The sequence below is a fragment of the Hylaeus anthracinus genome, unplaced genomic scaffold (assembly GCF_026225885.1).
Source record: "Hylaeus anthracinus isolate JK02 unplaced genomic scaffold, UHH_iyHylAnth1.0_haploid 12001, whole genome shotgun sequence".
Taxonomy (NCBI): Eukaryota; Metazoa; Arthropoda; class Insecta; order Hymenoptera; family Colletidae; genus Hylaeus; species Hylaeus anthracinus.
The window spans coordinates 18,069,625-18,097,503 of record NW_026534348.1 but is presented as its reverse complement, the minus strand read 5'-3'; the positions used below and the strand labels follow the sequence as shown (position 1 = coordinate 18,097,503).

The 27,879-nt window shown below is 33.0% G+C and overlaps 1 protein-coding gene and 1 long non-coding RNA gene across 15 annotated transcripts in view; one reads left to right on the top strand and one right to left on the bottom strand.

The window, feature by feature from the left end:
- The window catches only part of LOC128891195 (inositol 1,4,5-trisphosphate receptor), a 112,654-nt gene that overhangs the window by 13,895 nt on the left and 70,880 nt on the right, over window positions 1–27,879 (bottom strand). For 5 of the 14 annotated variants that reach the window (XM_054150498.1, XM_054150505.1, XM_054150502.1 and 2 more), the window contains exons 3-25: window positions 23,472–23,542; window positions 15,551–15,663; window positions 14,262–14,348; window positions 9,616–10,110; window positions 7,535–7,673; window positions 6,592–6,803; window positions 6,041–6,367; window positions 5,822–5,968; window positions 5,442–5,743; window positions 5,254–5,368; window positions 5,002–5,177; window positions 4,765–4,920; window positions 4,530–4,680; window positions 4,308–4,455; window positions 3,960–3,986; window positions 3,046–3,385; window positions 2,815–2,980; window positions 2,518–2,737; window positions 1,881–2,419; window positions 1,692–1,807; window positions 1,475–1,610; window positions 1,130–1,387; window positions 479–493 (exon numbers count right to left, since the gene is read on the bottom strand). In XM_054150498.1, the coding sequence (XP_054006473.1) occupies window positions 479–493; window positions 1,130–1,387; window positions 1,475–1,610; window positions 1,692–1,807; window positions 1,881–2,419; window positions 2,518–2,737; window positions 2,815–2,980; window positions 3,046–3,385; window positions 3,960–3,986; window positions 4,308–4,455; window positions 4,530–4,680; window positions 4,765–4,920; window positions 5,002–5,177; window positions 5,254–5,368; window positions 5,442–5,743; window positions 5,822–5,968; window positions 6,041–6,367; window positions 6,592–6,803; window positions 7,535–7,673; window positions 9,616–10,110; window positions 14,262–14,348; window positions 15,551–15,663; window positions 23,472–23,542 (4,456 nt within the window). The remainder of the gene's footprint in view (window positions 1–478; window positions 494–1,129; window positions 1,388–1,474; window positions 1,611–1,691; window positions 1,808–1,880; window positions 2,420–2,517; window positions 2,738–2,814; window positions 2,981–3,045; window positions 3,386–3,959; window positions 3,987–4,307; window positions 4,456–4,529; window positions 4,681–4,764; window positions 4,921–5,001; window positions 5,178–5,253; window positions 5,369–5,441; window positions 5,744–5,821; window positions 5,969–6,040; window positions 6,368–6,591; window positions 6,804–7,534; window positions 7,674–9,615; window positions 10,111–14,261; window positions 14,349–15,550; window positions 15,664–23,471; window positions 23,543–27,879) is intronic. The other 9 variants (XM_054150500.1, XM_054150503.1, XM_054150504.1 and 6 more) reach the window with 5 other exon arrangements.
- Window positions 19,270–19,763, top strand: LOC128891320 (uncharacterized). Its single transcript, XR_008460805.1, has 3 exons — window positions 19,270–19,378; window positions 19,443–19,583; window positions 19,737–19,763. It is a non-coding gene; the product is annotated as an uncharacterized LOC128891320 (long non-coding RNA).

Genomic DNA, 27,879 nt, shown 5'->3' with positions numbered 1-27,879 from the left:
CTACCGTACCGTAATAGGCAAATAAATAAATTAAAAAAAACATAAAGATTACACCGACAACAAATAAAATAAATAGATCAAGTTTTTGTATTTAAACAAATACTAACACCTGTATACACGCGTGATATGTACTTGGTTTCTAAGAAAAATTAATGTGTTCTTCATGCAAAGCAAGAAATTATCAGATAATATAAATGACAGGGTTTTTCGCACAGATTTTTCACACGGTTAAGTATTTGTCAATAATGTTACTTATATCTATTATATGTCAACTTGTTTAATTATACTTATACTATGTATCAAAAATTTTAATTATTGTTCGCATGTAGTTTTATACGATACTATTATACGCTTGATCTACTACAGGACAAGTCCGTATGTATACCTTTACCAAAGCCTTTTTTACAGAATACAGATTTCAAGCCATTACATTAACTGGAACTAATGTAATGGTTTCAGATTGCTTTCTACTAATTACCTCCATTTCGATGAACTTCAGTTAAGTAATGAAACACAATAAATATTTGATTTTAGAGATTACACGATTATATGTTCATATATTTATAACAACCATTCGATCGGGATAAGAGCACCTTTACTATAGAAATATAAAATTTTGTGATAGAATATAATAAAATAATTTTTGTATTAATTTAGTGTATATATATATATATATAGTAAATAGTCCACCCTGGTGCAAAAGTTTACGTAATGCAATCAATGAGGTTGAGTGATTTATAACATTATATACAGTCTTTGATTTTAACAATTTGATACGATTACAGATAAATGTGTTTCATATAGTAAATAATGAATCTTAGTAATATGTGAAAATATGATTATCTTGTGCTTTGATTAAGATGATAGAAAACACATTTAGTACAACATGATCGTTTTCCTGTTTTGAAAATTATTTACGCCTGTAAATTAGTGTGCTCACATACTAGAAACAATTAAGGTGCCATATCCACCACATAAATATTGACGTTAGTTTAAACATTTCTGTATTAGGCTTGTACCGAGAACATCGTAAATTTGTTCAAATGTATGTATTTATAGATACAGCGTTAAAAAAAAAAATAAACACTATAAATTTCTTTTCAAATAACAAAATGGACGAATACGATACCTGTACTGTGGTACTTTGATCTGAAAATGGACTGCTAAAGAATGTCGTAATGATATTCATTAAGCAGCCTGTCACATAATTTTCTAGAGCTGTATCAGCATGTTCGCGATCGTGCGTGGCAGTTGCTATTATGCTCATGTCTACAATGAAAGATTTTTCAAACAGCGACCACATATGGTTCGATGTATAAATTTCTTTCATTTCTACTTCCGTATCAATGTAACAGTGGTTGAGAAAATTGATATATGCTTCTTTAACCTGTAAAAATATGCACATGTACATAGTCAGCTTCTTTTAAGTAATATACATCATCAAGAATAGAATTTCTGTTCTCAGGAAACTTACTTCTGGTATAGCATCTGGATGTGATACCATAGCAACAATATCGTCTAATGGCAAAAGGCTATGGCACTTAATTTCAGTATTAACATTTTTGCCCATTGTACAGCATGCCAATAATTTAACTAATTCTACATGATACCTAAAATATGCGTTAGGATGAAATATATAATATACTGCATTTGTCTTCGTAAGCTACCATATGTCCTTAAAAGATACATACTTGAGTGGACTGCTTTCATCCATTCTATGCCTTTCAGATCGCATCATTTCTACGAAATGATTAAAAGACGCTCTATCGTTATAGAAAACTAAAACATCTTCACCAGATTGAACCATCTACGAAATTAAAGATTAATTAAAATCTATACGAAGATGCAGAGAAAAATTCTCGAAATCTATGCAAGCTTACCTCTTGCATCACCATTTCCTGACATTTTCTAATGAACTGATTTTCAGCTTTTACTACTGTTTGAAGGAATTTTAAGTATTGTACATGTTTCCCATGAGTTTCTATGCAATGCACGAAATGCTGTATGACCTTAGCACTTACTTCATTGCATAAAGTCGAATTGTCTTGAAAAATACTACATACAGTTTGAGCTTCGCGTATACCAGGATTCAAGAACAAATCCAATTGTTTGTGCAGCAAAACCTGATTTTGTTGATTGCCCAAGCAGAAATTTTGCAAAAAATCGTGAGCTAATCGCATCAACTCGTTCATTCTAACATCTTCTTTGGCATCAAATGGAACTTGCAACAAGTCTAAGACAACAGTATGTACTCCAACATTGCGTAAAAGTCTTTGTTCGTGTTTTCGTGGTTTTATTTGACCACCTATCGTTTGTATGCACAGTTTGTTCATACGAATTAGAATTTGTTGTATCTTTTTGTATTCTTCTGCTTGGTCTGCATGTAATGGCGGGCCAATGTCTAAATCTATCGCGGATCCTGTAATTGAAAATATCGTCATCTCTAGAAGGACATCGAATTTTTTAACATATAGAATTTTTAAATATATATTTATCTAATTATTATATTGTAAAAACCTTTTTTATCCGATGTGGACAATTGAGGTGGCGCTTTACGAGGAGTGGCACTTTCATCTTCGTCTTCTTTACTCTTTTTTTTTTTACCACCATGTTCTTCCGAAGCTTTGGATTTGTAGACCCAAAGTTCAGATTTTTCAACTGATTGTCGTAAAACGTCCAAATCTGATTTTATTTGTTTGTACGACTCAACGTCACTATCAGAAACTAGGAGTTGTACCTATTTATAAAAACCCAGTCAATTTTTCTATTCATTGCTTGTAAATTTTACAATATCGAACGAAGAATCGAACGTACTTGTTTAAATGCCTGTAAAACTTCTTGTCTTTGGCTAAAATGTCTAAACAGCAGATGTAATGCCCCGGAAACCAACGGAGGATAATCGTGCATTGCCAAATGAAGTAAAACGCGCAAAAACGTCTTACCACCTTGACCATCCAGATCTAACGCTACACATTCCTCACTAAAATAGACAATATATAAAATATTTCTCTAAAGTTAAGATAGAAACAGTAACTGTAGTATTACCTGCTTCCAAATATACCCTCTGCTTGTGTACCTATCAATTCTAAGTCAATAGTTTTTTGGCCAAGACTCAAATCGCCAGAGGCTCGTTCAGTTTCATCAAATTCTTGTTTAAATATACTTAACAAACACGATATTCTGTAATCCAACCGTACGTCGAGTATAAACTGTAAAATTTCGATTATTTTCAGTTTCGTATCCATCACCAAGGGATACTCTTTCTGCGAAAGTGGCTTGGGTCTTGGTGAGGTACTTCCAGCTAATACTTGTCCAGCTGAACCCAACGTTAAACTCGTCATCACCGCACCCATGTCTCCAATGCATCTCAGTACTCCACCTTCAGCTGCTCAAAAAATTATGAATAATTTAAGCCATGCATACAATATATTAAATACTGAAAATTATACACAATTTTATTTTATAATTTAGTTTTGTTTACTATTGGTATATGTAAACATGCATGATGAATTTCATAAAATGCTTTAGAAATAATATGCAATACATAGCTGTGGTACATAGATATACATATCGTAAAATATTTGTTATGTACAGAGTGATGCACTTAAGACTACTGTAAAACAAACTGATTCTTTCATTTTCAAAAAAGAAAGGCTGACATTTATGTTTCCATTACGCCTTTGCTTATAAAATCTACTGTAATCAGAATAACTATGTTTTGCCTTAACACAAGTAACATTTGTTTTGAAGTAGTTTTGGCTATCACCAAAAGTAAATGAATTATTCAAATGGCATATGTTAATAAGTACCTCGCCCTGTATATAAAAAATCGCTGAATAAAATAAATAAAGGCACTATGATAGCAACAGGATACTGCACTTAAATTATAACTTCAATATAACCTAATTCATGAAAATGAACTTTCAATTCTGAACTGTTAATTTATAATCGTAAATTACCTGTCTCTTGAGAATCCATAGAATCAGCTTTAGAAGTTTTCAAGATTAATTATTTACATTTAAGGGTACATTAATACATGTGTGTTAGGATGTACATTTATTGTGTAACATGTGGGATTAAATTAATTATGTACAAATAATATAAAATACAATTATTTTAATTATTTTTACATATTTAGATATTAGAGGACATGGGGTTGGGGAAATAGAATTGGTTCTGTATGATACATACAAAGCATACAAAAATCGGGAATTTAGAGTACGTACAAGGAATAAATACATTTTTGTAAATAATCCACATGATATGTCAGTATGTAATGAATTGATAGGAAGTAACTATCTACTTACAATCAATGTCACCTGTAGGAATTTTTCTCTCAGCTACGTCATTTTCAGAGATACAGTCCAAAATACTGAGTAACGTTTTGGTTAGTCTTAAAAGATCGCTGAAACTGTAGAATCCAAAGTAAATTAAATCGCGTGCCAGCTTAACTACCTAAAAGTATTTCAATGAAATTAAGTAGCTGCAATTTCGTTTAAGAGCAAAGATTCATTAAGTGCATATCTCACTTCAAATGTAAGCTTATTCTGTTCTTGATCCGCGAAAGACCACATTTTAGCAACCACGTTACATAAATAATCTTCTACAAACATTATAGTTGCGCTAAATTTAGCGCGAACGCCTTCCTTATTTTGATCCCGCATTCTGTTTGCATCATAACTAAAATCAAACAGAAGATTGCATAATTATTACAAAATATATGCCCTCGTTTTACTGATCAGATAACGTATTATTTTCACGTACTCGTTGATGCTCATTTTCGACGGTATTTCAGACCAAAGCCGAGCATACTTGACTGGAGTTACTTGCTCTTGTGGGTCTCTATCAACATGAAGGTGCAACATAAGTCGGCAAAATGATGCACGTAACTCATATGGCACTGTCTCATCTTCCATACACCTAAATTTTGTATTGAAAAAATGTGTACATATTGTATGAAGCTATTAAAATAATATATAATACAAATAATGTATAACTTACTTAAGTATAAGACCGATATCCAAATGTGGTGATAAATTATTTAACGCCAAATACTGTCTATTTAGACACATATTGCTAAAAAGATTTAATTGATGTCTGTAATAATCTAATATTGCTGCGTCTGTAACACTGCCCATTTTTGCTCCTCTTGATAATTCGTTTAAGGACATTGATTTCTGTTCATAATATGAAACACTTTAGAAACTTGAAATCAATCTAAATAAATGAATACAAAACTACGTGAATGCTAACCGTTCCATTGTTCCATAGAAGGAAAATCTCGAATTCCTCCATAACAGTAATTCGTGGTTCGCCGTTTTCTTGTTTTTCATCAAGTTCTTCTACCTCAACCTGAGTTTTCATCATTCTGAAGAAAATCGTCATGTATCAATCAATAAATAAATAAAATGACCAGTATCAAGAGAATGTATCTATTTTACCTAGTTTCTATTAATATATCTTTATTCTTTTCGCTCAATACACTTTTACAAATTAACTCTTGAGTCACAGCGATTGCTTTCTTATTAGAAATACACAAGTCAGACAAATAATCTAAAAATCTGGATTCCCAATTGTGCATATTCTTCCTAACAAGACCCACAAACGTTTCGATCTCAGCTGCAGTAATATGTTTCTCTAATAATTTTCTATTATTGTGCAGTAGTGCGGTAATAGTATCTTCTGCTAGAATATCGTAGCCAATTTGTTTTTGCATGAAAGCAAAATGTTTGGCAATATATTCCTGTTAATGTAATATAAAAATTTCGTTAATAGTATCGGAAGTGAATTGCGTCTTTAAAAAAAAAAAACGAAAGAATACCTGATTTTTCCTGTAGTCTTGTTGAGAAAGTCTCAGTATTCGATAACACAAACGAAACATATATTTATACGGCGCATGTCTCGGATCATTCAATTCTTCTATCCTAAGAAATGGTCCCTCACCTTCTGCAGACTCTAAGAATGGAGCCTACGAATAAAGTTCTTAGAGAAATACAAATTTTTAAATGTATGTGTCAAAGCATATGACAAATGGTAATACCTGAAGTATTTTAAACAACTGGCCCAGTATATATTGTTCCCGTAATAATTTTTGTCGGTCCCTCACGGCGTTCGTAACGATTAACTCTAAAGCCTCAGATTTATTTTGTTCGTTCTCTAAACCAGCTATAAAATATACTATGTCTTGGAGTAAACTGGTCACAGCTCGCCTTTCATTGTGCGAAATCGTGCCCTTCTCCAATTTACCACTTATCGCAGCTAACACCTTGCAGGCATCGTTCGCAAAATCTAGATCACGCACCTCAACCGGCGACACGGATCTCAAAGCAAACGCTTCTTTGTCCTCTTTGTTAATAGCACAGCCCACCTAGCGAAACAATTATGTTTTAAGCAAATAATATTTTTCCTGATTTATTAGTTGTTTTTCTTTATTCCTGAACGTATCAAAGATCATTTAAATGTGTTTTTAATCATTTTGCGATCAATACTGAAGTTTTGCTGTTCGAGATTACCAACTAATTTACAACATATTTTCAATGCACTTCTTAACTGACGTACGTAACGCGTTATAAGGAATCTAATAGGGGATACCTTTGACATAACAGGTTTCTCGTCATCTTTATCAATTGGCACGCTTGTCGAGTGAACCCAAGTATTTGTACATATGTGGTGTAACCTGACGAAGGATGACTGAGGTACCAAGCTGTCACCTCTCGTTAACGTTGTTGGATCCAATTCAAATAAAGAACTGATTTCATTGCTATGTGGAACTGATACCAATCTATACACTGGTCCTGGCGGATCTGTGAGGTAAAATGTAAGTATGTTATTTTTATATTCGTAATACATAACTTACACGTTGCGAACACTTGTTATACGGGCAAACAACAATTTCAAATAGAAATAATATTTTGTACGATTGTAGAAATAAAAAGACAATAAATATTATTGTCAGTTATCACTATTTCTTATATTATGTTCACTATTTCTATTTAGCAATTTGTATTCTAACTACCAAACTACCAATTATCTCCACCCTAGAGGTCTTTGATTAACAAAGTCTTATATACTATTGGGCTGTCTGGAAAGTCCATGCCGATTTTTAGTAAGCGGTACAAGTCTGAATATATCTGAATGGCTGAAAACAAATAACATATGTACATTCCTTACCAGGTGGAAAGGTTGTGGAACAAAATGGTACATATATAATTCAATAAATATACACCAAAATTCAAATATGTCTTTGAATTTTTCTTAAAAATAGGCATGAACTTTCCGGACGACCCAATGTTATAATCAACGCGTCGCATAATAAAATAATAAGTTCTTGCACTCGCAAGCCACATAAAATATTATTTCTATTCAAAGTTTCTAACAAGCATTAAAACAAACAAAAATCAACTTCATGCTTTACGCGATACAAAGAGTCCCCCGATCGTCACATCCATGCAAAAAATTGTAATTTTACAAAGAGATACACGATTCCTGAAGACACTCGTCCGCGCTGAGCTACACACATATGTATCTATCTTACCACGCTTGCCTTTTGTGGTCTCACGTGGTTCATCGGTGTCAATTTCAGCAGCCAAGTATTGACCCGTTGCTAAATGTTTAAATCTGAACAAGGAATTCCAGTGGCCAGCTCCTCCTCTGCATGGATCGTGCTGTACCACCTGCAAACAAATATGGATTAAGTGGACAAATGAGAACATTAAGCTTTCAAAGAATTCTTACAAAAGTTTAAAATAGTGGTAATTGTAAGTGTTCGATTACGAATCCAACATAAACAATCCTTAAAAAATTCGTGGGGAAAACTGTGCAGGATCTGCGGATAACGTTTTTACGTGGAGACATTTCTGTAAACTCGATTAATTCACGAATAATTTTTTTTACCTTCAGATTATTATATCCATAAATACTGTATTTCATTAGATATATTAACCTGTATCATGTACAGGAACTTCTAGTACTGAAATTTATAGACTATTTTTACATCTTAATTTTACCAACAAATTTTTCACAAATTCCTATTGTATACTATTATTCCTGATGGACGATGAATACAGTCTTAAAGATCATCAACATGAATCAAAATGTTGACTAATAACCAAACCTCCGTAGGGTTTCTCTAATAAAGAGTGTTCTATTTCTACCAAGTTACCCAATTCATACACGAATATACGGGGATCGTACAAATAAAAACAGGAATTTTTGTACACAACTTTATTCGTGATAAATAGAAATACAAATGATGTCTCATTTTTCTACGTACTTTTCTTCAACAGAACACATTTTCTTAATCAGATAGGAAGCTTTCTAATCCCCTTGGGAAAAAAGCAGTTGGCTGCTCCCGTAACCAATTATACATGTACAGTTGGACCGTTGCACCGCGCTTTAAATCTTTCCCCTCCTAATGCCTCGTTCAATATACCACCAATATGGACACGACGAATAAATTGCTGGCGTCGTTTGTTGCGATAAACAGACGTGGCATTATCCATGAGCGGAAAGTAGTAATCATTGTCCTTTGACCATATACAGTGGGTGCAGAAAGTATTCGTACACCGATCAATTTCCAAAAAAACTGTGTGAAATTGTAATTTATTAACTTACTTTTTATAAACAATGACATTCTACATATTCTCGGAAATCTCTAGAATAGATAGATTACAAAAAAAATAGCTATTTATGTAAATTGCGAAATTAACAAGAAGAAAACAATTAATCGATGGAAATGTTGAACCAATAAGTATTCGCACAACTGTTTAAAAGTACTTTCTTGGAAATTTGATGTTTTCTAATTCGTACGGAGCAATAAACTAATGTGTTTACGTTACAAACTCTACTGTAAATGGTTACGTTCGTAAGAATCGTACAAATACTTATTGAGTCTATACTTTTCTCCACTTTTCGCATTTTTTTGTTAATTTCACAAATTGTATTAACTAGTAAATGTTGTTTGGACTATATCTATCTTAGAGATTTCCGAGAATATGAAGAATGTAATTGATTATAAAAAAAGGAGTTAATAAACTACAATTTCACACAAAAGTTTGTTGGGAAATTGATCGGTGTAGGAATACATTCTAGATCCACTGTAAGTAGATAATCAATCAGCGATACATCTTTTGAGTCCCAAAACGCACTTGCCAGAACTTTCCTGCCTGACAGTCGAGTCTTGATCTTGATCACTCTTTAACTTTCCATCACCCCATACTCATTCTGTTGTATTCTGAGGTATAGTGATGGACCCATATTTCGTTAGAGATCGCGATATGATCCAAAAAAGACTCCCCTTCTTCTTTAAAGCGATTCACAAGTTTAACTGTACGTGCGCAATTGACTACTGAGGCAGCTACATTCTATTTTTTTCTATGATGGAATCAGAAAGCTTCCTATCTGATGGGGAAAATGTATTTTTGTTGAAGAAAAGTACTTAGAAAAATAAGGTATTCTACTTGTATTTGTGTCTATCACCAATAAAGTTGTGTACAAAAATTCCGGTTTATATTTGAATGACACCCGTATGATAGATAACCAAGAAATAACACCATTTTCCAAAAGGTAAAATAAAATTCATTCAACAGAGGATTAAACCTCGAAGCAGCTACTCACCTCAACCTCCCACAAAGCTTTGCTACTCGTAGCCGCGGTAGCGCTAGTCCTACCAGTGGTCCTGAGGAACACATGCTGCTTCTTCTTGTACTCGTCCATCGTTAGAAATTTTTCCTGCTCCGCATGAAACAACCTGACTACGTCCCCGCCTTTCAGGATTTCCTCCTGATTCTCCCTGTGCTCCATGAACAGTGTAACTTTCCATGATGTCGCCGTGTTGACAACGTTCACCTCTTTGCAACCTGGATTGTCGCTCAACTCGTAGTTAGAAGCGACGTGTAAACCTTGCCTGCCAGCGTTCACTGGCTCCAGGATCACCTTGTCACCGACAACTACGCTGTCACCGTCGCTACGGAGCTTGTAGAAGGGCATTATGTACAGCCAGGAACCCTCATTCCCGTTTGCGTCAAGGTATACCCTCATCGCGTTTTTCTCCAGCAGAGCAGGCAGTCTCTTGTTGACGGTCAAGAATTTGTTGGACTTTAGATGTAACAACTGAAACAGGAGTTCTCTTCTCAACCACGATATTCTATATTTTAAAATAGCTGATAGTTTTTGAAAGATAAATGATCAAAATGATTGAAAGGCTGTATGAAGTCATCCCATAAATTAAAACTCTACAGTAATTTTATAGTGACGGTATAATAACTTTGCCAGAAAGATTAGGAAAGGTCGTGGAACAGAAGGATAATTACATTTTTTCATAGCATTTATAGGTATGTTTCACATATTAATTAGAATAATAGAAGAATGACATGAGCTTGTGAGATCATGTAATAGTTCATAGTAGTGTTACTTTATTCATTTTTTCTAGTTTGTACTTTTGGATCGAAAGTGTAGATTAATAAGCTTTGATTTGTCTGTTACCGATCAACAGTTTCATTGAAGTAAAACATATTGACAAAGCGGAACTAAATTATGATAGGTATATATCGGTTAATTTTTATACTGACCCAATTATCTCTTCTTGTGACAAAAAGTGATGAAGAAATCATTATTTTTTATCAAAAAGTACCTGCATCTTTAACTTTCCGTGCGGTAAGTACTTTTGACTAAAGGAACTCAAATGGGCGACTCTCGCTTAGCAGTTATGGTCACTGAGAATGGACTTGTTTCCAATTAATCATTTTATTAAAAATACTAAAATGTAAAACATATTTTAATTTGAACATTAATTTATCTGATTATTTGAACTTAGTAAATACAACAAAACAATATAGGAAACATTGAGAATTGTGACTCAAGGAGAAAATCAGAAAAATTGCCACGAGCATATGTATATACATCCATAGCACTCAAAGGGATAAACAAAAGCTGTTGTTCAAACTATAGTCTGATCAGATGTAAATATAAAAAGGACAACTAATAAATTAAAATTGAAATCACCTATATACAGTAGTTGTAGTTGGAAGAGGGTGACTGAAATAAGAACCATGGCGGTCGCTTCATAGTACATTAATTTTCAACGCTACCATAATTCCCTGACAAAGTGGGAAGTAATAAAGTAACCCCGATACTCCGACAAAGATCCCCCAGCTGCATTATTGCATCATGTTAATTAGACGTCTAATGGCGTTCACGGGGTCTAGCGTTTCGAGGAGACGATCTTTAGCTTGAACATGATACCGACCGACTATCGCTTCCCAGTAACGTTGTTCCCCCTTGTTGACGGTGTAATTAATAATTCGATCATATACTTAAAACGGTATGCGATTACAAGACGGTGTCTTGCGAGGGATGACATTTCGCGTTTACAAGTCGAACCGCATCGCGGCGATGTCTTCCACCGAAGATAAACAAATTTTTGTTTCAGTTACAGACAACAAATCAAATCAACATATGGAAAATCAATTAGTAACGTTTATTCGATTGAATAACTGAATTTTGAATTATTGAATTCGAAAAGTTAAGACGAGCGCAAGCAATCTTAAGAATCTTAGTACTGTATTAATTATGCTTAAGTTTTAAAATGTTTTCAACGTTCGCCTTTCACTACTTTCATTAAATATAATATGTGAAATTAATTTAGATTCTAATAAAATTAAGATATATGTATTTCTGGAAATCGAACAATTCAAATAAATATTAATATACATAGAATTGAGTGATATTTACCAAAGGGATCAAGACAAATGTATTTGAACTTTTATCTGTTAATAATATAACAATAATAAAAAAAGTAGTTGTGATTAATTCTAATAAGGCAAATACTGGTATTTGATCATTATTGAAATTAATATGTTTTTATATGTGTAATTGTTCCATTAAAATTATTGCTCGTATAATTGATGGAACATCAGGCATATGCAATGAAAACATTGTTAAATCAACAGATATTGGTGCACGATATAATGTTGATACAAGGTGGATATACAGTTCATCTTACTCCGTATCTTAAATACATAAATCTCCTTAGTAATAATACAAATAATGGCGAAGACAGTAATCAAAGTCTAATATTATTATTTCGAAGAATGCTGTAATAGATGCTTCATAAAGCTTTTTAGTGCCGAGTAATGATATGTCGCCGTTAGCTATACTTGAAAATGCCGACGACGACATATCGAAGTACTGAGTCACTGTGTGTTTGCGTTTGAAAATGACAAGTTTTAACTTGGTTCGATGCATTTAGTATTCCGAAACTCGATTATAATTCTACCATAAATACACTGTAGAGGTTTATACATTTGTAGAAGGAAAATTATGAGAAAATGAATAAAGATGCGCATAAATGCAAAAATATATAAAATATAGAGAATGAAAGATGTGTTACACTATTTAGAAAATAAGACATACTTTTATTTAAATGTCAATTCTTTATCCGCATTTGTCGTACAAATATTAATTTGAATAAATATCAGCAGTTTAATTATAAAATATACCTACATACATCGCTTTGAATAATACGGAATTAATTCTATTAACTGATAGTGTAGAATGAAGTGAAGAGAGTAGTGACTTCTAATATTTTCATAAATAATTAATTGGAGTAGTAATTATTTTTATTTATAAATGTTGATTGTAAAGGACAACCATCAAATCGAATTCTCTTTATATTTTAAATAAATATTAATATAATTTTCAACGAATTTTGAAATATTTCAATCAGTGTTTTCTTCTTATTTCTCAATATTAAGGGGTAAGGCCACTTCAGAAATTTCAAAAATCGATTTTTTTTTGTTAATATATTGCCTTAAAGCTTTACGAATAAGAAAAACAATATGTCATAGTATGAGGACATCACAACGAGGTCATTTTCGAATGTTTTCACAAGGCATCTTGCAGCGCGCACTAACCATGCGGCGATGACACAGCGCGTTTTTCTCAAAACTACATTTATCAAATCGAACGAAACGATAACTCCTACAAATCTTGTCCGAGTCTCTTAAAATTTTGAGGGAGACATCTCTAATACATTATCTAGTTCTTAAACTATTTTTAACTTCTCAAACTTTTTTCATTCACGATGCCATTTATGATTGTGATTTTTTTCGCAACCCAAAAAATATAAAATAAAGATATGTAAATATTTTATGATGATTTATTGATTAGGTAACAATATATATACATAGGAAAAAATATAGTTTTAGAATTTGTTTAAAACCGTACAAAAATATCAAATTGAAATATCCCCAAAGAGTTGTAAAATTGTATTTATTATAGTTACAAAAAATATGTACCCTAATTTTGATCAAAACTGGATTTTTTGCAACATCGTAAATAAAAGAAGATATTAAATACTTTACATTAAATTCTCGCAACCCAATTCTGTTTTGTTTGTGCACTATTTTGCAAGAAAACGGTATTTTCAGGTAGGTTGAAATCTGTATACTTAATCCTTTCGCCCGTTTGAGGCCTCGCGTAAAAGGTACTTTGGAATTTTGGGTACTGAAGCCGCAATATAAAAAAAAAAACATATAAACAAATTATTTTACGCATTAAATAAAATACCTTACTTGAATTTTTCTCTGCTTTTAATAAATTTCTGAAAAAAATTCTCGAAATTAACTTATTTTTGAAGGACTTGGAGTGGCCTTACTCCTTAAATAAATCTAAAATTATATTTGTCCCATTTTTGTTTCACACTCTATCAAACTGCCAACATCATAGGCATCTACTAAAAGGATAAATTAAAGAAATTAATAACTTTCCGAGTCCACAAATTTTTTCGCCATTGTAAAATAATTCATTCAGTACTTCAAGTTCTAATATTTAATTAACATGTAATGGATAACCAGTCAGAAATGTACATCTAGATACGCCATTTGCCTCGACAAGGATGATATCATAGAGGAAGCAGATCCTGTTAATTGGCAATCGCATATCATTCGCTGGTTTCGCGATAAATCGTAAGCGTGCAGCAATTAGAAAGCTGAACGTGATTTGCTGTAACGAAAGTAAAAGATATGGAAGGAAAAAACGAGCGAAACGATCCATTTTGTTCGAAGCGGAATTATTCCTACGCCTTCATCGCTGAAGGAACTGTCGAGCCTGGTTTGTGCGTAAAAGGGAGTGTCCCTGAGGTATAAAGCTAAGCTGATCTTCTGAGGCGTGAAGCACAAGGTGAGTTACGCTTCACGTAACGAGGACGATGTACAAATATAGAGAAAAATATATTTGAAAAAGAAAACAAAATTTCTTCTCACCTGGACGACGTTACCGTAGGAGACCACGCTGCCCAGCAGTTTCTTGTTCTCGGTTTCGTTTTGCTTTTTCTCGATTTCGGCGGCATGCTGAAAAATAATTATACTACTATCGTGAAGAGATTTTGCCATCGAAAGTGAAGGTAATAAATAAAATAGGTGTAACGTGATTTTTTTGCTCTTGAATAAACAATGCCATACGATAGTCTACGATTGTTGGTAATATGAACATGATTAAGGTAATTTATTCATCATGAATTATTCATGAAATATACTTAAATACGTTTTTAGTACAACAAAGAACTATTTTTATTTGCTAAAAGAATGCAGTTGAATTTTTGGGTTTATTTAACTTTAAGTATGTAGTAATATTTATTTCATATAATTCGCGAATTGATTTTGTTTGTTATTAACCTTTAATAGGTACTTGTTTGAATAAATTAATGATTTCTGTAGTTGTATAAACGAAAAAATCGCTTATCAAACATATTTTGACCGTTTCAAATCTGTATCGTTTGAATGAAAACATTTGTTGAAAAGAATTTATCTAATAATTCTATAATGAATCACTAGTGGCGTATAATTCCAGTAAATGGTAAACATTAAATGTAAATATATTTGACGTGTTTCAAACTTTTATCAACCGAGTCGAAACGTCGAAAATATTTCATTTATACCAGTACACAAATTAATATTTCAATCAAAAATTTATTTTCGAATTTCCAAATAACTGTAACGAAACATTTAAAATACATTTATAAATAAATTTGATACATACTTCAGACTTTGATGCTTTATTGAAAATAATTTGTGTTGAATAAATTACGTTCAACTTATTCTTATTATCGACAATTGTTTACCTTTCTTTGACATCGCAATGAGCAAAGATTCTTAAGACTGCTTTCAGCGATGATGTATTCAATTAATTCAATTACAATTTACGAACCCAAACTATGGATTACGAAATATTTAATAAACTTTTACAATAACAGAAAACGTATGTATGTACTTTCGATGAATTAACAATAGGTAATTAATTGATTTATGTCAAAGCAAACATAACACGGATTGAAGCGTAAATTGTACATGATTAATTCAATATATCGTCGATGAAAACAGACCCAGAAACCTCCATTTATTATGCAAAATTCATTACGTCGATTCAAAACTTTTCCAATAATTCTAGCACGTGCAACGTTGATCTCGTATCGAGAATTTATCAGGTTAATTTCTGTCATTTTGCACAATATAAAATTAATTGTAAATGAAAATTAAATAGGGAATTAGGTTACGTGAAGTCTTTTGAGCAGTACAGCATCCGTGCCGCTCGCGCTTTGTTTTGCAGCTTTCCAAAATTGCTTCTGGGCGGAGTAACGATTCATGGGACATATCTTGAACAGGCAATCTGGAAAAGACGTGAACGATTAAACTTGCATTAGGTGGATGGAGGAGGTGTCGAAATGATTGTAAACCTCTTCAGGCCTGCAGTAAATTGTGGGTGGACTTCGAGACTAATTTTTAATACGAAATGTGGAATTTCTTAAAATGTCACAACTCTCTGTTTAAGTATTTTCTTCAACTACAACATGTCAAGAATATTCTATAAAAATTTTAAGTTAATCAAATTAAAAATGACAAGGTTATGATCCTCAATATAAAATGTAGGCATGTGTACATGTAATTCGCCGTCAAAACTTTAAACGAGTTTTTCTCAAATTTACATTCTTTAAATCGGTGAAGTAGATTTTCAAAAACGGTTGAACAAATCACTTCAAATTTTACAAATCCGTTTAAGACATCATAATGTCGTACTTAATCGTTCATTATAAACATACAAAATGGAATGCGAAGAGAAAGCAATTTTAATAACATTTACCTGTAGTCCAGAAAGAAGACAATTAGAATAGAAAAAAAAAACAAAACAGAGTAGACAGGATAGAAAAAAAAAGACTGAAGCAGCACAATGAAAAGATACCAAGAAGCAAAAAGGAGCTTAAGAAAAACCAGAAAAAACTGTACGAAGTCATAATTAATTCCGTCCGCAATTACCCCAACCCACGTCCGTATTCACCCCCCGTTGGTTCCGTGAAGTTACGAACAGAAGAGGTTTAGTTTTTCTGTTTGTATTACCTATTCACTAATTTCAAATCAAATTATTTCTATTGTTAACCTCGTAAATGAATAACCAACATTTAACATTTGATCAAGAAAAATTGTTTACTGCTAATACAGTAATGTAGTTTGGTTTTAATTTAAGGATTTCCTTCTGCGTCCGCAATTACCCTATCCTTCCCTACTTTAAATTTCTTGCTAAACACTCTCAATTATTGTATTAACAATGCTCTGACAGAATAGAGAAAAGAGACTTCATTTGACTGATAAATTAGTTTGCTCTTTCCTTCTCTAAGTACGAAAATACAGGGTGTCCCGAAAATGTTGGAGGTCCTTGAAAGAGGTGGTTGGAGGAGGGTGATTGGGAACAACTTTTTCCTTAACGAAAATGTTATCCGAGGCAAGTGCGTCCTTCGACGCACGTCAAGCCACGTCAGTGTTATGCAAACTTTTTGTATTCAAAGTACACCTACCAAATCAAGAAATTTTAGAGGTACACCAAAGAAAAAACCAACGTTTATTTAATATTCTTTTATTATTAAAATCTATATAATATGAACAGATGTTTAATGAGAAATGTGAGCCTGCTTAAGGGAGTGGACTCCCGTACCTTGTATGCGCTCGTACGCACTCACACAGCTCGACATCACTGTATACGTACACAGAATTGCAAGGGCTTGCGTATTGTCCTATTTTTGTCTAGACAATGCAGATTCGAGACCTCTCAATAGTCGTTTCCGCTAGATAAATGTTCAAACTTGTGCACAAGCTCCTATAAGCAGTCTACTTTTGCTTTTTTGTGTCATAATTAATAATATTCAGCAGTATTTCGCGATCAAAAGAAGCAATATGGTGGCGCGACAGTGCTACCGCGTTGTTTGAACTAACGCTGCTGAAACATACGCTGCTGAATATTATTAATTATGACACAAAAAAAGCAAAAGTAGACTACCTATAGGAGCTTGCGCACAAGTTTCAACATTTATCTAGCGGAAACGACTATTGAGAGGTCTCAAATTTGCATTGTCTAGACAAAAATAGGACAATACGCAAGCCCTTGCAATTCTGTGTACGTATACAGTGATGTCGAGCTGTGTGAGTGCGTACGAGCGCATACAAGGTACGGGAGTCCACTCCCTTAACTGAGCATAGGCGATCAAAATTTGGAGCAACCGCAGCTCTTATTCGTTGATCGTCCTCAAGCGTTCTCTTACTTTTTATTTAATCGTAGTTAGAGTTGAAAACTCCAATTTGCATAAGTAGGTCGTGGCAAATGATAAGAGAATTGCAATAGCACGTTTTCAAAGCAATAGATATTCATTTTTTATATGCAGACAAAAATGTGTTTCATCCTAATCCGACTACAAATCAAATATTCCTTATATAAACATTGAAACCCCCTTTTACCCCCTTAGGGGTTGAAGTTCGAAATATCCTTTCTTATTTCTTGTACACATTACAAAGGAAACCTTTATGCAAAATTTCAGCTAGGATGAAGGGTTTAGCCTGGGCGTTGATATGTCAGTGAGTCAGGGTTTTCATTCGTACATAATTCAACAGTTTCCTTTGTTAAGTTTTATGAAAATGAAGGCACACAAAAGACGATTGTAAAAGATTTAATGGGATACCGAAAACTTTGGAAAAGAAACGGTTACAAGAAACAGTCTGCGCTTCGAGAGATATCGAAACAATTGAATATCGATCCAAGATGGCAGTACACGAAACAAAAGAAACATTGCATCAACATCTTTAAGTGCACAAGTTTCTCTACGATAAATGGACAGTAACATAATCCGGGATCGGATATCTCGATGAGACAATGCTAATGCAACGATCAAACTTTTTTATTATTACCGTTTTTGTTGTATTCCTGGCATTTTTCTGATTAAAATGAGACCAAACACGACGTAATTCGCAACATATTTACTACATATTGTTCCACCGAAATGATCCCGGTGTTGGTCGCATTTTCGCATGTCGCTCCGTCCTCTTCTTCATTCGCTGTTCTTCTCTACACTCAAAGTTTGTGGGCAAAACATTATCTAGAGACGCGGTAGCGTCTCGACGCCAAGTACATGAAAAATTATCCGTCACCGCGTATACAGTGTGTCCCAAAAGTCGGCGAGGAGCCGGAAATGGGGAGTAGCTGAGACGATTCTGAACAACAATTTTCTTTGCAAAAATGTCGGATGGGGCTTCGTTAAGGAGATATTAAGCGAAACCCCTGATCAATCAGAGCGCGCGTATACCGCTGGAGCGGCCGTGGTAGCGTAGGCTACGCGCTAAGCGGCAGCGTCAATGTCCTTCGATGCACGTCGAGTCACTTGTTCGCGTACAAGCGCGGCCGCCAGCGCGTAGCCTTCGCTACCACGGCCGCTCCAACGGTCTACGCGCGCTCTGATTGGTCAGGGTTTTCGCTTAATATCTCCTTAACGAAGCCCCATTTGACATTTTTGCAAAGGAAATTGTTGTTCAGAATCGTCTCAGCTACCCTCCATTTCCGGCTCCTCCCTGACTTTTGGGACACCCTGTATATACCTGGTGTTGGAGCTACCACGTATCTTTTACAGGAAAGATGGTCCATTCCAACCTAACCTGAAATTTCTTTCATGAATATCTCAACACACCTGCAATATTTTCTAAATTTAAAGGCATTTTTCTTATGTAAACCACGTACAACTAAGATATCGTAATATCATATCATGAATCTGTCAGAAACAGTATTTTTCGTATGATTTTCCCGTTGTCAACCCTTAGCCAATAGGAGCTAACCAAAAGCCGAGTGTCGTTCGTCGACTCACGGAATCATTCGGTTCGGCATGGCTCGTCGGCCATCGAGCGTCGAGAGTCGAAACAGATGTCATTATTCATAACCTGCCAAGTGTCAAAAGTTTTTACACTATTGCATTATTAATTATATTTATATCAGCAAATTTAGACTTTTTATGTAGGGTTTAATAACAAATTGCAGCCAGTGTTGTAAAGTGTTGATCGATCTTGACTACAAGGTAAATTGTCAAAATCTGAATTGCGAAATACCTTTATTTATACAGAAAACTGTTTTTAATATAGATCCATACCACCAAAGTGTTTTGAATTTAAGCTTTTTATGCAGAGTTTATACAAATAAAAGGAACCACAGGCTTGGAGGTTATTCGTTAACAAATTGCAGCAACTGTTGGAAAATGTTTATCCATTTTCATTACAAGGTAAGTTGTCAAAATCTGAATTGTCAGCTACCTTCATTCATACAGAATAGATCCATACCACTAGTGTTTTTAATTTAGTTAGACTTTTTATGTAGAGCTTATAGAAATGGATTCATTTTCTCATTTCATCATTAACATTAAAATTTCTTGCAGCAAGAAAAAAAATTGCAGGTATACATAATTATTATATTTATAATTATTATAGAGATCCGAAAAAAAAACACTCGACAGAAGCGTATCAATCGGTTCGGATCATATTACACCGGTGTTCGGGGCTACTCGGGCGAAACTACGGGCAAAAGAAATATGAATGGGCTGGTAGCGGGGAGGTTGGTATCTGACAGACATACAGTGTCCCAGCCTAAGTGATACGGAGCTCTAACTCCAAAACTATCGGCCGAATGCAACGTTTCAAATATGGAAATTGCATGGTAAAATAGGCCTCATGTTTCTGCGAGAAGGAATTTTTATTAACTTTGTTATTTAACGAGATACGATGGTCAAGTTTCGTTTTTCAAATGGAACTATATATTTTTATTTATACCATGCGATAGTACTTTTCAAGACGAATTCATTAAGCTTTCATGTATTTACCCGATTTTTATTAGTTTTCAAGCTATAACGCTTCAAAGTTTGCTAATTACACTGTCCAACAAATTTAAACTTTTTTTAAATTCCGCGATATCCACTAGGTGATTCTTATAGGGTTCCTCGTCCTAAATACGAATCTGAAAGTGAAATTGCTCCATCACCCCTAGTTTTCGAGAACTTCGCGATTTTGTAAAAACGGTCGATTTTTAGAGAAAATGTAGTACTACATGAAAACTACGAACGCTAGAAAGTTCTATTTAGTCTTAAAAGATAGAAGAGTGTTTTCTGAATATGAAGACATATTCCTTTAGAATTATCTGCTCCTTTGAATGCCTGTAAATGAACAGCGAATTTCAAAAAGTTGGCGACGCGAGTACTTTTCACGAAATACTTTTGTATTTTTATGAAAAGTTATTCGTCTAGGTCGAATTTATTATGCATTATAGGATTCGGCAAACATTTCTGAAGAGAAATCCACCCGCGGTAAATGTTTGGACGTGTTCTAGTTCGTACAGATCCAGAAAATATTAATTTAGAATGCACGAATTCTGTTTGCCGGGGCGCAGGCTTCGCTCGCTTTATATCGGTGAATCAGGGCCGTCGTCATGCGTTCTGCACAATCGTCGCCACTTGAATAATAACCATCAAATTTTCGTAACTTCGTTAAAATTCGTCCTACATTGACGAATAGAAAACCATTTTAAAGTTTAATGTTTCTACTTTTCGATACTTTAATCTTTTGTTATTTAAGTTAGTGTTTGGGGGGTAAACTCTGCTCTAAAGAGAGATTTTTTATAGGTAGCAGTTTTCATTAAAAATTAACAACAAAATATACAATTATAGATTGAATTAATTGTTAAATAATTCAATTTAGATTTAAATAAAGTTTGCTCATTACCGAATTAGCAAAAGTCGAATAATTGAAGATACAAAAACGGGAAATTAATGATTAAAATTTAAACAGTGGACAATTGTCTCCGTTTTGTTGAGTTGCAGTATAGATGAAATATTAAAAATGAAGAATTACTTATCTGGAACATGTAAATGTAATACAAAAACCGATAGCGCATGGCACCGATTAAGCGAATCCCGTAGCGACGGCCCTGACTGACCGAAACATAGCGAGCAATGGCTGTGCAGCGGCAAAACACCGTTCATGCGTTCCGAGTTGACATTTTGTCAAACCGTATGGATTAGAAACCGTTCCAACATTTGCCGCGGGTGGATTTCTCTTCAGAAATGTTTGCCGAATCCTATAATGTATAATAAATTCGACCTAGACGAATAACTTTTCATAAAAATACAAAAGTATTTCGTGAAAAGTACTCGCGTCGCCAACTTTTTGAAATTCGCTGTTCATTTACAGGCATTCAAAGGAGCAGATAATTCTAAAGGAATATGTCTTCATATTCAGAAAACACTCCTCTATCTTTTAAGACTAAATAGAACTATCTAGCGTTCGTAGTTTTCAAATAGTACTACGTTTTCTCTAAAAATCGACCGTTTTTACAAAATCTCGTATTTCTCGAAAACTAAGGGTGATGGAGCAATTTCACTTTCAGATTCGTATTTAGGACGAGAAACCCTATAAGAATCACCTAGTGGATATCGCGGAAAAAAAATCGTGTTGGACAGTGTTATCAAGGAGAAAACTCGGTTCGGTCCCATTGATGCAGTAAGCACCATGCGGTTCTTGAAATCGATATAGAGGGTCTCGTTCAGGATTCTAGGCTCAACGAAAGAAAATGGGAAGAATCCCAATATTCTGGGCCTAGAATGATTCTACGTTTCAAAAAATGTATCGATGTGGAGGGGCACCATTTCGAACATATATTACAATGACAGTTTGAAGAATAGGTTCGTCAAAAAGTATTACAAATTTCATAATGGGGTTTCGTGATAGTAAACATGTTTATTTACTCTTACAGATTCCCGAACGACGTCTTCGTCTCTAAAGTCTCGACAGACAACAATTTTTCGTTTCCATTTAATTTTTGAACTCAAAGGTCATTTCAAGGTCATGTAATGTACATATTTGAATGTATTGTTACATTAGCTACACGATGCGATAAAAAAAATTATACATTTATACGCAAAGAAACATCAATAACCTTGTAAACTCCGAAAAAAATTACCCTAGAAAAAAGAGATCTTTTGCAATAGAATGGTTTTTTTCAAACCATTCAAATAGCATACAAAATATTTTTTGTACCCCCACAATTAGAGGAGATATTTAGGTGGCCTTACTTAGGTGAACCACCCTGTATGTTTATGGGAAAATTGCGTTTAAAGTTTTTCATACAAAATACGTATACTTACGATTACAATTAAAACACAATCCTCGCTTATTTGCTTGTTGAAAATGAATGTCACTTTTGCACATTTAACACATTACCAGCGAAGAAATTGCAGTAAAAACTGCAAAGAGAAAAATGCAGTATCCAAATGAACTGCACATAACGTCGTCGTTGCGGACACCATTCTCTTTAAACGTCCCTAAGTTTATTAATTTTCCAAATTCAACAAAATCCTTTGGTACATACATTTTTAAAAATCTACACTTTAAGAAAATGCAAGAAAAACGATTTTTTGAAAATTCTAAACTAGAATACCTCTTAAGAATAGTTCATAACAATTACTAGTTTCAGTCAAATAGCATTATAAATAGGTTGATACGAATATAAAATACAATGTAAAGTGGAATAAAACTTTCAGTTTTATTCATTTTAACACATAAAGGTCTTCAACTTTTTTATTTTGAGGCACACAATTTAAAAGAAACGTACAATTAAAACTGGATAAAAGAACAATATTAACTCACTAATGTGTTTTGACTTGTAAAAATGTCCGTTTTACCTATTTAACATTTAACATTACTTCATATTTCTAAGAGCCTGCAAAGTAAGTTTGAAAGATGCGTTGTTTTATATAAAAAAAATCTATTTACTCGTTACATAAAATTTCCATTTACAACTTGCGGTACATGTATTATTAGATTACGTTTAGATGAATTTTTTTCGTTAGAAATCAGTCTATAAATATCTAATATAAATATATTATAAATAATATATAATAAATAAATATATAACATATAATGTAGTATAAATATATAACAAATTATATAAAATTCATGTATTGCAACTATTTAAGTCAATTAGATATATTGAATTCCAAATAATGAAAGAAAATTCAAGCCTGTAGAGGTTAAGCAAAAGTTCGACAAGCGATGCTGCAGAATATTAGTCGAATATCAAACTAGAATATAATAGAATTTTATGGACGATTATTAATATAAAATTACCTCTGAACTTTTTTGGTGGAGTTGATAAGTCTCCCGCTTCGGGACATACCACGCATCTGTCGTCCACCAATCTGGAAAAAAATTGGATTCAGATGAAAGGAAGTTTGCCAACAACTTTGTTAACTGTTACATAGATATACAGATCCAGAGATAGACAATATTGTACTCCAATAATAAATAACGAATGAACACCAACACGTAGCAATGTAACATTCATTCGATTGATAAAATTCTTAATAGTTCATTGTGAAACATTTTATTTTGTAACTGGAATTTAGGTTCAATGAGAAATAAAGAGAAGGTGACTTATTCTTTACTCGTTTTCGAAAACTTATTGCTGGATAACAATTTTATCTATCTCTATGCGAGCCATATATATGCAAAAATTACTTATTTTGATACAGAAATACTTCCTATCTAAAGTAGTCTAGATAATGAAAACTATACAGGGTGTCCACACTAAAATGTGACATACGCATATTTCAATAACTATTGATGATACGAAAACATTTCAGTGGAAAAGTCTCGATTTGAGTGACAAGTCATAAAAGCGGTCCTACGCGGTCACTCAAACTGAGACTTTGCCGCTGGAAATCAGTAAGTTTCAAAGCGTTCTATTTTGAAGACTAATAAAAATCGGGTAAATACATTAAGGGTCAATGAATTCGTCTTGAAAAGCACTATCGCCTGATGCCCAAAAATATATAGTTCCATTTAAAAACCGAAACTTCGCCATCATATCTTTTAAATTAATATGACACAAATTTCGTTACACCACAATATAGAGCCTATTGTGTCCTGCAATTTACATGTAAACAAATTCTTCGTATCATGAATATAGTTGAATCGATATAGTTGAATAGTTATTGAAATATATGTCTGTCACACTTTAGCGTGGACACCCTGTATACAAAGAAGAATAGTTTTAACACGTTCATTGCAATGCAAAATGCAAGATTCCTGGTAGAGTCTCAAACTTTGGTTCTGTAAACTTGCAATGCCATTTCGATAATATGTACTATATAGTATACATATGTTATATCACCTATCGCTATTTTCCTCCTTACTGCAGAGAATGGAAATATAGTTGTCTTTATGAAATACAATATAGCTGTAAATGAATATTATAAAGAATCAGTGATCTAGACAATATTTATCAACGTATTAATAGTAAATCTATCCAAATAACTGATATTTAAGAACGAAATTTAATCGAATGCTGTCACATACTTAATTATTTGAACAACGTTTCATTAACAACAACTTGATAATTAAGATGGCAAATCACTGTATCATTTTTTTAAAAATCAATTGTTTTTGTTAAATTTTTTAATATATATATATTTCAAGAATGTTGTGTCAAAATTAAGAAAAGAAATCTCTACAATCTCTAAACAACACTATTCATAGTTGACAGGTTTCTGAGAAAACTATAAGTTCAATCCAAATGAGCCAAGTCACGTTCTGTTTAAAAAACTCGTAGCTGTTACTTTTTTAATTGAATCTTGTCTATCCGGTTTCAATCAAAAAGTAATGAGTTTTTGTGAAATTCTGAGATTTCTTTTATCAGAAACCTGCCATTTTCTAATCTTTTTATGTGTACGGACGCTGTGTAATTAAGTAACGCCATTTTAATGACATTATAAGACCGTTTTGTTTTTTCTTTATATGCTAAATAAAACAGACTGGAAGTTTGAAGACAATTCATCGCATAGTTTCTTTATAAATATTTTCTGAATATTCTTTCTTCAAAGTACTTTAATTGTGGTCTGGCCTTTGTACATTTGGAAAACAATTTAATATCTTCAATAACTCGGAGAAAATGGAATTCGCTCTATCTAATTCAGGTATTCTCGAAACTGAATTGTTTAAAGTCCCAAATAGAGACAATTTTTACTAGCTATTTGAGTAACACAGACAAATTGAATTTTATTTGGCTACACAACCGGCTAATAGATTTACCGAGTCACGGGATGTGGTTTGTTAACTCGATTTTGGCTTTTTGAATACTCAGAGAACCCCACTTAATCACTTAATGACCTCGTCCGACGTAATTCGTGCCAGACTTGGGCAAATTTTATTTAAAATTTAAATGGGGAAGTATTATAATTCCTGCATCGTTATATGAAAATAACCGAAATATTGATTTAAATCAAATAATAGGCATTTGAAATGGTTAGATTATTTCATTATTTAGAAATAAGAAGAATTTTTAAATACATACATATTAAAGGTATGCATGTAGTTGTTATAGCAAAAATTAAAGAATTCTGTTTTAAAGATTTGTAGAGCAAGTATTGAATTGAATACATAAATATTTTTATTAAGGAATATTTAAAAATGAACATAATACAGCAAATCTCCAGGAACGTTTTCTTATGTTTATTTTTAATAATAATTTGTTTGATATGTTTCAAGTAAGCAGCTCTCAAGTTATCGTACACACTGAAAAAAAAACATTTCTGGAGGTTTGCTGTATCTTGGCCATTTTTAAATATCTCTTAACAAAAAGAAATGTATATATTAAGTTCAATAGTTGAACTGTACAATTACACTCTGTTTTAGATTAAAATGTCTAATTAAACCTCGAACAAAAATTCTTGAATTTTGGCTATGACAAGTGCATGTGCATCAGTAACAGGTACTTCGAATAAACTCTGTAAGAACAATTTCATCATTTACATGGCGAATAAATATGCAATTGTCATTTCCAATCTTTTAATAAAGCATACAACATTTTCGTCATATTTTTAGCCATAGAATATTTTAACAAAGTTTGTATGAGAATGAATCATTACCGCATTGTGCACTGGAACTTATAAATACGTACAATGGACGGTACATACTCAAAATAACAATGAAGTATATTTGTTACGCTAATTTCTTCTCTTCTTTGTATCGTTCTCAAATCGTTATTTTAATAAAGGAACTAATTTGTAATATAATCTATTAAATGATTTTGGAATACATTAATCCTTTTCAAAAGCATATCCACTATTGTATTATTTCAAACAATTAAGAATTATTACTTCTAAAATTATTGTATGAAATGAGACAATGCAACTGTATTTCAAAAATGAAATAAAATATCTTGTTAAAATAATAACAAGTCTGTCGAGAAATTGTAAATTTATCGAAATAACATTTCATTTATAAATAATATTATTTCAAAAGTGTTAGCGACAGAAATACGATAATACAAAGTAAAATAAAAGGAGGAATATAGAATTTAGAGCAGAGATTTTTCATTATGTTTTCCCAGTTGTTCTAAATTAACTTAAAGAAAAGCTGTATATTTCTTGGACAAACTCCAGAAAAAAAACTCGACAAAGAAGAGATTAAGTCGCTCGCATGAGAAGAGGTGACTCCGAAATTCACTTAGCTCGTTGAAAAGCAATTAACGACGATTTTCTTGTACAAAACGTCGCGAATAAAATGAGCAATATTATTCAGAAAAAAATCGTCGAGGAATTGTGACCCACGTAGAACGAAACCAACGTACGAATCGATATTGGTGCAGCTCTTGCCCGGGGGTTGTAAAGCTAGGCAGCGACGGAAGCTTTCATCTTCCAAAATATGAGAATCGTGTACGGTTCCCTCCCTAGGGTTTCACGTTAAACAACCACCTCGCGTACAAGTATCCTATTCCCGATAGTGGAATGCCATTACCAACAATAATACATTACACTTGAATGCATAGGTGCTCCTGGTAGGATCAACGAACTTTTCCAGGGGCGAGTGAAGATACACGTCAGGTCGTTGAAACTTGCTTTAAACTTTACTACCTGTTATAAGAGTTATAGTTTGTGAAGAAAGAGTTTAACGAATAATGGTCAGCTACTTTTTAAAACTGATGAAATATATAAATTTATAAATGAGTTTTAAAGACGCCAAAGTTTACTTCCTTTGTACATACTGTAAAACTTGTACAATAAGAGACTATTTAATATGTTCCCCTTTACTAATTTAAAATACTTAGTGGCAGTTGGCCTCTTACAATTAGTACCACCTGAAATAATTATATCCATACGAACACCAAACCAACCTGATGTAACTGAGTAAGGTTTAAGGAAAAAATGTATAAACAGAAATAGAAGAAATAATTTAAAGCCAAATTTATTTCAATATTCGTTGAAAATTGTGAGAATAATGTTTATTCAGTGCCAATATAAAAAAATGACAAAGTAAGTTAATTTATGTAAACATTATTTAATAAAAATTGAATAAAAAGAATCGTTGATTGGTTATCATTTGACATAGAACACGTAGTGAAAAGCCACATAGTGCATTTTTAATAATTTGTGATAAAATTACTAATACCATAACGTAAAACTAAAACTATAACCCAATAATGCACAGCAAACGCCAAGAGAACTACCTGCTACGATATTATTAATATCAGAATCCA